Source organism: Cygnus olor, chromosome 6, assembly GCF_009769625.2.
Source record: "Cygnus olor isolate bCygOlo1 chromosome 6, bCygOlo1.pri.v2, whole genome shotgun sequence".
NCBI classification, from domain to species: Eukaryota; Metazoa; Chordata; class Aves; order Anseriformes; family Anatidae; genus Cygnus; species Cygnus olor.
The window spans coordinates 40,040,330-40,052,001 of record NC_049174.1 but is presented as its reverse complement, the minus strand read 5'-3'; the positions used below and the strand labels follow the sequence as shown (position 1 = coordinate 40,052,001).

The 11,672-nt window shown below is 59.9% G+C and overlaps 1 protein-coding gene across 1 annotated transcript in view; it reads left to right on the top strand.

Moving 5' to 3' along the window:
- Positions 1–8,932: 8,932 nt before the first annotated feature.
- ACVR1 (activin A receptor type 1) overlaps positions 8,933–11,672 on the top strand; it is a 64,610-nt gene continuing 61,870 nt past the window's right edge. The window contains exon 1 of the mRNA XM_040562553.1: positions 8,933–9,022. Coding sequence (XP_040418487.1) covers positions 9,015–9,022 — 8 coding nt within the window. The 5' untranslated portion in view covers positions 8,933–9,014. The remainder of the gene's footprint in view (positions 9,023–11,672) is intronic.

Genomic DNA, 11,672 nt, shown 5'->3' with positions numbered 1-11,672 from the left:
CAAAAATCATCTGCTTGTGTCAGGAGCCTAGCAGATGCAGAAGGAATTGCACAAGTCTCTCACCCCGCTCCATCACTTCCCAGCTGCTCGAGCACTGCCTTGCAGCCTGCAGAGGTTCAGAGGAGGAGGGTGCTGGTCGCGCTGTGGCACGGCAGTGTCGGCACAGTGCAACACCAGCTCTGCAGCGAGCCGAGCCCAGCCGCTGGCACTCTGCGACTGGGCAGAGCCTGCGCTGGGAGCAAGTTCAGCGGGGCTGGAGGGAAAGGCAGGATCTGGCAGAATGGTGGATGGACAGACAGCTGCCATCATGCCAGTGACCCTGCGGTGAAGCAGGGTGGGTATTGCCCCGAGCCAGCGTGATCCTGTGGGCAGAGGTTGCTGGCTTGGTCTGTTAAATGCAGGATTTCTTTGCCTCCCCTTCTTCACACTTGCAGCCAAGTATTTTTGGACATGTCTGGCAAGTTCTGCACTTGTGCTATTGTAAACTGTCTCACGACAAAATAATTTTCCTGAGTGCACAGGTGACTTTTTAGCTAAATATTTACTTAAGAACTAAAAATAATATTCTAGTGGCCCCAGCTGCAATGCGTGACATCCTTGCCTGCTGCCAGTGGAGTGCGCAGGGCGGACGGCCAGTGCGGACCCAGCTGCAGCCACACCTTTTGCAAAGCCATGGCACATCTCTCCTTTGCCAAAAATGTAAGACCTCTCTCAGAGGAGATCAGCTGAAGAGCAGACCTCAGGAAATACAGGGTTTTGACTGGTTCTGCACTTGCCCAGGAAGAAATTGCCCTGGATTTGCTATCCAAAGGACACTTTGTGTTCTGCCTGCAGAGATGCTGGTCTGCTCCTGGTACCACCTCCTGCAGCAGGTGAGGTGGATGGGGTTGTGCACAGTGTGGTGTGACGGGCACGGCATGATGTGATGGGCACATTGTGGTGTGATGGGCCCGACGTGGTGTGACCACCAGCCCTTGGCTTCCCGGCACCACGCTGGGTGCTGCCATGGGGCAGGAGCAGCTCTGTGCCACAGGCTGGGCCGGGGGCCGAGGCCACCAGCACATCTCAGGTACTGGAGAAGTGCCAGAGCACAGCATCGCATATTCCCTGCCGGGAGCCCAGTGCCGCTGGGCTGAGCGCAACCCCGCTGGGTCTGGGCAGGGTCACCCAGCACCCTCACAGGGCTACAGGTGTCCAAGAGGCAAAAGGCAAGGTTTTGGAGAGCAGCCCTGTGGAGTGAGCAGAGGCAGAAATCCCCTTGGGACAAAGCTCTGCCTGGGAAGGCAGGCTGAGAAGCTGTGAGTAAGCAATGTTCCTAGTGTTGTTTGTCCCTGCCGCGTTCAAGGTAAAAGGAACGAGCGTGTTCTTTGTAAGTAAACAAGCCCGAGGGAAACGGTTGACTTGTGCTTTTGGATTCCCAGAACTGATCCTGAAGTGAAGGGACAGCAGTTGCCGCTGCCATGTACATTTTGGGACAGTTTCAGAGCTTGTCTTTGTGCTGGTTGGCTCGCTGCCTGGTCAGGTTCTGGTCAGTAATGAAGACCTCACTCTTGGGTTCCTCCTTTGTGATTGTTTTCCTTGCTGTTGTCCCCCTTGGAGATGCCTTAGATATGCCCTCGGTTGTTCGGTGGGGCCGTTCTCCCCCGCTGTGTGGTGTCTCAGTGCCCCCGGCAGTCCTGCCCGCGGTGGCAGACGCTGCAGGACTGTGTTCGCTTTGCAAGGCAGGTGGGGAAGTGAGGAAGGTGAGAAACAGAGACCGGAGCCCTGAGCGCGTGTGTGTTTGTGGCTGGTTTAGAGCTAAATTCAGACTTACCGAGTGCCAGGCAGCAGAGCTGCGAGCATATGTGTTAAGGGATGACAAATAAAGCGGGCTGAGGTACACGGCAGGATAGCATATGGTAATCTAGACAGCCTCTGAGCGAGTGAAGAGCTCGGGAGAGCCAGCGCTCCTGTACACGTCCAACACCTCTACTCTGCTAAATGCTGGTTTAAAATAGACACTGCACGTCAGCCCTTGCACATCAGAGCTGCTCTGCCCGCCACGTCCTGCCCAGGCTGCTGTGATGTCTGCTCCAAACAAGCCTGAGCAGTTTCTCTTCAAGTCGGCTCCTTTCTGATTTCTCTCCCATGATACCTCCTCTGCGACGTGGTGCCCAGGCTCTGCCAACACGCGCAATGCTGCAGCGCTGGCCGATGAGCACGATGCCTGTCCATGTCAGCTTTTAAGTCATCAGTTGCGGTTCGTTAGCAGAAAGCTTATGAAAATGCCCAGTCTAGGAGATGTCTGGTGCATTCCTCCAGTGCTGATATCTAGCGATCATCACGGAAGAGCAGGAAAAGCACCTGGGGTCGTTTTCACCTGATAAAACAAGGCAATGTGCCACCAGTACACAGCTTTCCCTGCCCTTGCCCCTTCCCTTTCCCGTGTTGAAAGTACAGGTCCAGAATAGCAATCAAGGCATGCAAAATGTAGAATTTATCAACAGCTTGCCTGGTTCTTCTCTTTGCCTGGTTTAGTATTGCTGTAAATCTGTTCATGGCTTTGGGAGAAGTCAGTGAAACACCCTGAGAAGAAACGAGACACCACAAATCCTGGGGACATGCAAGTGACTAGAGCTTGTCAGGACGTGTCTTCCCCTGGGGTGAAGAATTGTTACAAACCCGCTTGTTTCTGGCAGAAGGCAGCTGCCTGATGTGCATGGCCAAGCAGGGCCTCCCTCCAGCCGCCCTGTGGACGCTCACCCGGACACTACGTGTCCGGCCGCTGTTCCTGCCCTGTGTGACCAGAGATGGATGTGAGGTCTGTCACCGAGCTGCCTGCACCCCGAGCTCTCTTTTGCAGAGTTAGCTGCTCTGCTCCTTCGCAACCCATGGGGACGTCATCGCCGCTGACTTCTCGGCTTGCCCCATCTCCTCTCACCTCACCTCCCCGGCCGCCTGCTGCGGCCCCGCAGCGGCTGGAGCGCGGTGCGAGCGGTCACGGCGCTGCCCGGCGTGCTGCGACCCGGCCGCCCACGGCGCTGCCCCACTCGGGACCGGCTGTGGCACCCTGCGGCGCCCGGTGCCGGCACGTGCGCTCCTCCGAGCGCTGCGCTTGCTCCCTTCCAGCCTGGTATTTTCCTGCTCTCCAGGCTTTGGAATCCAGATGGTGCCTAGGGTTTTTGCCTTTTTGTTTTTTTTCAGGGATATTTTTATCCCTTCGTCCTTCCCTCGCTGGGCCTGCGGGTGCGTGTGACAGGCACTGTGCCTGTGGGTGCAGGCAGAGGCAGGAGGGCTGGGAGGAGATTTGGACAGCAACAAGGCGCAGGGCATAGGGCCTCTGTGGAGCTCACCAAGCCACTGTGCCTGTCGAGGCCAATCACAGCTCAAAAACTGGATGAGAAATAACTTTTCTTCAGGCTGCTTACGGGGGCTTGGCCGAGCGCGTCCCAGCCCTGTCCTCTCCAGTGCCACCGGCTCCTGCCCACGTGCCCTGCGCTGGCGGGGTGCCCGCGGGGACAGGGGACGAGCAGGTCCCCAGGCAGGGTGGCTGGGCTTGGCTGTCCCTGCTGCACTGCTCCGCGTGCCGGCTTTGTTAGGATTTGAGTTTTCTCTCCATGGGGCTGCTTGAGCAGCTTCCTGCACCCTGCCAAGGATTAGGGGCTTCCAGGCAGTAGTGAACTTACACTGGTTCCATTTTTTAAAATGAGTTGTCCAAACGTCACATTATCCAAATATTTTGGGATGGAAACACATAAAAAGACTAAATGCTGCCTACAGAGGTGTCCTGACCTGGTATCTCCAGCGGCCGCTGATGTCAGACAGGCTCAGGGGCACGGGGCTTTTGCCATTGAGGAAGTGCAGTAGCCTTCTGAAAGCACCCTTTTGGCATGTCCCTTGTCATTTTTAAGTGTTATTGCCAGCCACTTACTGGATGCAGATGAGGCGTGTACAATAAAGGATGAAACTATCCCAGAAAATCCCATTTTGTCTGAAACCTGTTTCAGATTGGCTACGCCTGATTCCATGACTGCGGTCCCTGCAGTGTGATGTTCAGCCAACATTCAGTTCAGGTAGGCATAAACCGATCAGTTCATCACCCTGAAAGTCATCCACAACATTGACCTTCCAATTCTTGTCCTTTTCTAGCTTGAGACATGAAAACCTCTACTTTCCTCTGTTCCTGTACCAAACAGAGTGGAATAGAAGTGCTCTAAAGAGTCTATTTTTAGAAAATTGAGCATTTTAAACAGATGAGGTTCTTAGCCATTCAAAACTATAAATTCATTAGAAAACTGAATGAATTGCATGTGAAGTTAGCACAGAGAGCTGGGTTAATAATTTGCCCTGTACAAGTCAGGAAAAGAGAAGGTCATATATTTTTCATAATCACAGAGCTGAGCTTTGTGACTTTGACTCTTTCTCAGCCTATATGTGATGTGCCAGGATGGGTAAAACAGAGGCTTTACGTGAAAAAAAAAAAGGCAGAAAAAGGGAAGCTTGTGAATGAATCAATGTGACTGTTTTTTTTTTGTTGTTGTTGGTTTTTTTTCCCCTTTTCTTTTCTTTTCTGAACCCACAGAGGTGCCAGTGCTTGGCAGCTGTTTAGACTCCTCTGTTTGCTGCCGAGGGCACTTGCGTCAGTACCGCCAGCCGCGGCCAGCAGCCTGGGACTGTGGTGGCGGTGCCCGTCTGGCGGCTGCTCGCGGGGCTGGCGGCACCGGGCCGTGGCACGGCCAGGCTGGCGGGACCCCAGCAGGGCAGTGGGGACAGCCCCCAGCACGCAGGGCCAACGCGGGGCCTCGCACCAGCCCACCCCTGTCTGCATGTCCGTGTATTCAAACGTTTCAGCAATTCAATTCAACGCCATCATTCCAGCTGTTCTGAAAAGAGTGTGTGTAGGTTAAATATGTGAGCCAGCACAGGAACCCAATGGCCCTGTACGCTGCAATGTGCTGGGGAAAAAAGAAAAAAGAAAAAAAAAAGCTCAAAAAAAACCAAACTGTTTTTGCAGCTGCAGGAGCACTGTGACTGTGAGTTTCTTCATTCTGTATTCTCATCCACTTGCAGCACAATTCTGTTTCCTGCAACTCAGGAGCACGAAAGTTCTCATTATGGCAGCAGCAGCAGAACTGCACTTGGTAAGCACTGCTGTGGTTTTTCTGATGATTTTGAAATGGGACTTTTAATGGCTGCTACATTTCATGGGACAGAAACTTAGATAAATTACTCCTCAACCGCAGAACCAGCCCTCACTTACACGGGTTGAGATTCCTGCTGATTCAACCAAGGCAAGCACAGTCCCCCTGCAGCAGCACTTGGCCAGCGGGTGAGGGTGGAAGCGGGCCCCTCGCAGCCTCGGTGCTGCGGAGGCGTGGGGGGAGCGCTACCAACACCAGCCCTCGGGGCGGCCCCGAGCGAAGGAGCCGGCCGTGGGGCCGCGGGCGCTGGCCGTGGGGCCGCGGGCAGGTCGTGAAACCAGCAGGCCGAAGCGCGTCAGGCCGAAGCGTGCCCCGCGAGCGGCTCGACACGACCCGGGCTGTTGGCAGTGCAGGCGGCGGCATGTAGCAGGCGTCGCTGCGAGAGTTAGTGGCTAACTGCTGGAACAACTGGCACCCGAGCGAGCGCCTCTAAAACCCAGGTGTTTGGGGCTGACCCATGGGACCCAGAGGCCGTGCAATCGCACTGGCGAGGCCGCCTGCCGGACTGCAGCCAGCAGCGTTTGCATTTCAAAGGGGAAAGGGCCTGGATAGGGCCCTGCTGGCTGGGCTGGCTGGCAACTTTCGCACAGACCATTCTCCCGCTGTAAAAGACCAATTCACCGAAAGCAAACACATTTCTTCACCCACTGTGATGAACTGCCACGTCAGCAAAACAGCCGAACACCGACTGGTTCATCAGTGCCATCCGCAGCCGACACTTCCAGAACATGACGGCTAGATTTCTGCGCAGGAACTTTATTACTTTGAAAAATAATTTCCTTCTTATTCGAAAAGGGCGTTTTAAAAAAGCTGAACTTGGAGCACAGTGCTCTCCTCCTGCCCCAGTGAGCTCTGACTTTAGGAGGTGTCCCGACACCGCCGCCAGTGGCCTGGCCCACGGGGCGCTGCCCGGGCAGGAGGCTGCCCCCAGCCGAGATGTGTTTGTCACAGGCAGTAACGCGTTGTGTTTCCTCTGGGTGGAAAGGTCAGGATCAAAAGGAAAGGCCAGTAGTGCCAGGCAGGCCCCTCCAGCGTCCTGCACTTGGACGTAGAAGTGCGTCCTGCGTCAGCAGCGCTATAATTGGGCCGCACCGTGTGTGGAAGCGTGTTCTGAAATGTCCTCATTACGACTCAGAAGTGGAGGCGCCGAGCCTGACGCCCCGTCCCAGCAGCGCGGGCAGGCCTGCTGGGAGCGCAGAAGGCTCCGGGCAGAGCACGGCGTGCCCCGAGCCGGGGCCACTCGGGGGCTCCCCGCGTCCGCCCGGAGCGCGGGGGCCTTTCGAAGCGTTTTGTCCCGTTTCCCCGCCTTTCGCACGTCCGCTCTCCCGCCCGGTAAGCTGCCGCCCGGTGGCTGCCGGCTGCGGACGGCGGAGCCTGGCGGCAGCCCCGTGCGGGAGGCAGCGCCCCGGCCTGCCGCGGGCCCTGCGCGGCGCCAGGGGGACCCCCGGAGGGCCGGGGGCGCACTGCGGGGCGGGGGACGCGGCCCGGGCCGGGCCGAGCCGAGCCGAGCCGGGCCGGGCCGAGCCGTCCCCGCCGCCAGCCCCGTGGGGAGCGGAGCGCGGCGGCCCCGGGCCCTGGGAGCGGCGCCGCAGGTGACCGGCGGCCCGCAGCCGGCCCGTGCCCGGCGGGAGCAGCGCTGCGTGGCCCGGGAGGGCCGAGCCCCCGGGGCTGCTCCGCGCCGCCCGTGTCACCGCCTCCGTTAGGGCAGGGTTTCCTTGCGTGAGGCCCGGGCGGCCGTTCCCGAGCGACGCCCGGAGCGCAGAGGCGCTGCACGGCCGCGCGGAGATCGGGGGGCCGGAGCGCTTTTGGGTGGGTGCCGGGCAAAACCAAAACGGCGCGTGCGGTCGCTGTGCAAAGCGAAGCGGCCTCTTTGCGAGAGCTGCTTTTAAAAATGGCGTGGGAACGAGCTGTGCCGCTAATGCGCAGATGCAAGGACGCGGCTCGCTTAATTTAATAATGGTGCGTAATTTGTGTAACGCTGGGTTAGTAGCAATTATATGTTGTTGTTAATTACTTGGGGGCGGACTGGACTCTCCATCCTCACGCCGAAACCCACCTGGCACCACAGCACGGGGGGATTTACAGCGGGACCACAGACGGGCCGCGTAAGGACCCGAACGGCCCGGCCAGGGACTAAGGAGCTCTCCAGGACCAGCACGGCGGGGTCAGCGCGTGTCCTCAGTCCTGTCCTCGCGCTAATTACATTCCCTTGGAGAAGTTAATGAGACTTTTGCACGCATGCACTGGAGCTGTTGTGACAGGCTGCGTCTGCTGTCTTCGGCAGCCCCATCGCTGCTCCGCCTGTGACTCATCTGCCTGAGTCACCCAGCCTTGTGACAGACGCGCGTTCCAGCTCAGGCCTATGACACACGGGCTGAAACAAGCTCTTTAATTTCAGAACTAAGCGCTTCCTGGGGTTTTCTCAGCAGCTGCACTCAGAATTACGCTGTGCTGCGTATTTGAGAAAGGGCAGTGATGTAACTGTCCCCGTATTACAACTGAAAGATTTGCCTATTTGCATGCGTGTATATACATATATGTATTTATTTAGAAATTTCCCCAAGGCAAAAGAAAATAATTCATGACAAGCAGCAGCATGGAAGGTCATCTGGCTTATTATTTCAGTACCACAGCTCACCTCCAACACGTAAGCAAAGCTTTTATGTACTGATTTTAATAATGCTAAAGGAGTTTAAAACCTTTACCATGCTCCAGGTAATTACAAAGCAGGGGTTTTGTGCGGGGCCGGGCAGGTCCCTCGCTCCCCGCCTGGGAAGGGAAGGGAAGGGAAGGGAAGGGAAGGGAAGGGAAGGGAAGGCTCCAGCACCTCGCCTGCAGCCTCAGCCCCTCACTGCAGCCACACAGAGCTGCGCTGGCACAGAAAACTTCCCACAAATTTCCTTGAATTAGATCTGCTTCGAGAGTGCTGAGTAACCCTGCTAACTGCTGCATGTGCCAAGTCAAGGCCATGCTAATGAGAACGGCAGGTCTCCTGCTCAATTAGAAAGACACAGCAGTCCAAAGGGAACTCATTTTCCTACATTAGGTGGCTGGCCTGGGCTCCAACAATTCCTTAGTCTTCCAGAAGTTTCCTCGCTGTCACCGTTAAAGCGTTCGAGCTGTTTCCACACCCGCAGAGCAGCGCGGCGCGGTGTCGCTCGGCGGTTAGGGTGCTGCCGAGGCAGGCTGCGTGCAGCGCGCGGGGTTCGGGCTCCCACGGCAACAGCCCCAAAACGCGGCCGGGCGTCTGCAGGAGGGCTGCGGGGCCACCTGCTCTGCGGCGGGCGGGGGCGGCTGGGGCTGCTTCCGGGCTGCTTCCGGGCGCGTGGTGCGTCGGTGGTGGCGGGGTGCGTGGTATTGGTGGGGGCGGGGTGCGGTACGTTGCTGGTAACGGGCTTCCGCTGCGGGGGCGGCTCCGCGGCACCCGCCCCGCCCCTGCGCGGGACCACGCCCACCTGAGACCGCGCCCGCTCTAGACCCCGCCCGCTCGCGGCCCCGCCCCGCCCCGCCCCGCCGAGGCCCCGCCCCCGCAGCCCCGCGCTGCCGGCAGGGGGCGGGCGGGGCGGCGCGGCGCGGCGGCCGGGCGGAAGTGACGCGCCGCCGCCCGTCGGCCCCCGGAGGGGCGGGGCCGTGCCCGCCCGCCGCCGCCGCCGCCCCGCCCCGCGCCATTGTCAGCGCCGCGCCGCGGGGCACGCGGGGCCGGGCAGCGCCGGGCCGGGACGGGCCGGGACCGGCGGGGCAGGGCCGGGCCGGGCCGGGCAGGGCCGCGCGGTGCCGCCCGCCGCCCATGGCGAGCCCGCCGCCGCCGTAGCTGCGCCTGCCGCCGCCGCCGCCATGGGGAGGTGAGCGCGGCGGGGCCGGGGGGGGCGGCGCGGGGCCCCTCCGGCGGCGGGGAGCGGGCACCGGGCGCGGGCACGGGGCGGGCCTCGCGTGGGCGCGGCCGGGAGCGGCCCCGGGACCCGGCGGCCCCCCGTGCGCCGCGGGCCCGCGGCCGGGGGAGGCCCGGGGCGGGCGCGCGCTGCTCCCCCCGGCGCGGGCAGCGCCGGCGGCGCCGCGGGGGGGGCGAGGCGGCGGCTTCCGGCCCGGCCCCGCCGCGCCGGGCCCGGGAGGCCGCCCGCGGGGGGCGGGGGGGGCGCTGCGGCCGCACCGGGCCCCGTTCCGGCTGGGGCCGCGCCGGGCCGCGCGCCCCGGCCCTCGGCGGAGGGCGCTGGCGGGGGCGGGCCTGCCCCGGGCCGCGGCTCGGTGCGGCGGCTGCCGCTGTCACCCGGGGAGCGCCGGGAGCGGCCGCCCTGCGAGCGCCCCCCGGCCCGGCCCCGCCGTCACGGCCGTGGCGGGCCCCGGGTGCCCGGGGCGGGAGCCGCTGGGAGCCGCTGGGAGCCGGGGCCCCGCGCCTGGCTGCCGGCCGGGCGGCGCTGCGGGGCCGCCCCGGGGCGGGAGGCGCGTCCCAGGGCAGCCGCAGCCCCTGGGCGCGGCACGGCGTCCCGCGGCGGTGCTGCCCCTGCCCCTGCCCCTGCCCGCTCGTGCCGGGCCCGGCCCGCGTTGCCCGCTCCCGGCGCGGCTTCAAGGCAAGCCCCGGGGGCTGGTGCCGTGGCCGAGCCCCCTCCGCTTCAGCCCCTGCTCGGCCAGCCGTTACCTGCCGCGCCGCGGCGAGGCCGGCGGTGCGGAGGGTGAGGCCGTGCTGTACCGGAGCAGCCTGCGGGGAGGAAGCTGCGCTCTGTGTTTCTGGCTTTGATTCTCACTGCACGTACCAAAGCTGCCCCTCGGAAGGGGAAATCCTACCGGCCTGGTGCAGATGAGGTTTCCAGAGCCATCCCCCGCTGCCTCCTGCAAACTTTTGTTGTACGGCAACTGTTGCTAGCTCCCTTCCTCCTGACTTATGTTATATGTACGCCGAGGGAGCTGGGAGCGTTCTGGTTGCGTAGCTGTCGAGGCCGTTACCTAAGGTTTGTACTCTGTGGAGAACACCACAGCTGCGTTACTTAGAGCAGCACTGGTGAAGACGTTACTGGTGCCTGCAGAGGTTGAGCCTCACCCTCCATGGACCTAACTCATGGAGTAATTTTGGCAGCGTTGTCTTGGAGCTGGCTATTTAACACACCGAGACACGAGATTTCTTTTTATGCCTTAGTAGCCGGATATTTGATATTCCGATGATTGTTTACGCTCTTCTCTGTTAACGTGTGTTAAGTTGGTTGCATTTCTTTCCGAGGAGGCGGTCCGTTAAAGCTGACCTCTGGCACCGTTCAGAAGGATCCTTCCGCAGGAGAGCGTGAATGCGTTGAGGAGCCGAGGTGAAAGGGAAGGGCTAAATATAACCATTTCCTGCCAAACTTATCTATTTATACGGCTAGCTCGCCCGTGAAGGCTTGTCCTCCCAGCGTACGGAGCCGGTTCTTTTCCCGTTTCGCTCCTGCCGGCGGTCCGGCTGCGCTGGCAAGTGCAGGTGTGAGGGAACCCAAAAGGGAGCCCAAGGGGCTGGTGAGGGGAAGGCAGGCGGCGCTGGGCTGCCCGCCCTCTGCGTCCGGCGAGGGGAGGACGGAGCCTTGCGTCACCTGTCCAAAACCGCCAGACGCAGCATCAGCAGGCACATCAAACAGCTCGTTGGGGAGGGATGCAAATGAGTCTGGGAGAGGGATAAAAACGGTTTAGCCACCCCCCTCAGCCCCTGCTCTGGCCTCGCCTCGCTCTTTCACGTGCAGTGTGCTTCTTGGGAGGGACGAGGCAGCGGGCTCCTCGGCAGCAGCAGGGCAGCTCCCGGGGCAGGAGGAGAACAGGCAGGGAAGCAATGCCAGCATGGCGGCGTGTATTTTCTGTTTGCCAGCTGGTACTCTGAAGCAATGCTTAAATATATAACGAAAGTCTGATGCTAAAATAGGATCTAGGGACAGCCGTCCTAAAATAACTAGGCCCCCTTTTAACCGCCTCACCCCTGCCAAAAGGGGGAAAAGGTATTTGAATTTGTTCCCGTTAGTAGGTATTTGAACTCTCAAAAGGGGATCCCAGCATCTGCTCTTGCATCTTTTATCCCTTCTGTGCATAAACGGGTTAAAAACTTAGCCCGCTGGTCTGTGTGCACACGCAGCTACGGAAGATGCCAGCGGTGGTGTTGAACGATAATTGCTCTCTTCCAGCCTCTGTGCGTGAGAATTCGTGGAGATCCACCGGGATCTGTTGTAGCTTGGCTTGATGCGGGTGTGCGAGTGTGTTCAGGGATGGCTTATTTGCTTCGAGACCTGGGGGTAGACGAGACTGAGACAGTTTAAGAGCATGTTAGTTACAGCATTACCTGACACTGTCTGAACACACACCTTTTAAATCCTGCTCTAAACAGGTCCTTAATGTGTCTGAACTGAAAAGTCATTTAGGTTTTGTACGTAACTGTATGCATCGGTAAGGTGAGGAATGACAGTATTTCTTAGCAGTGTTGGAAATCTGAATTCACAAAAGTTCAAGGTTTGTTTTCTTTTTTTTTTTTTTGATATCGTCAATTTA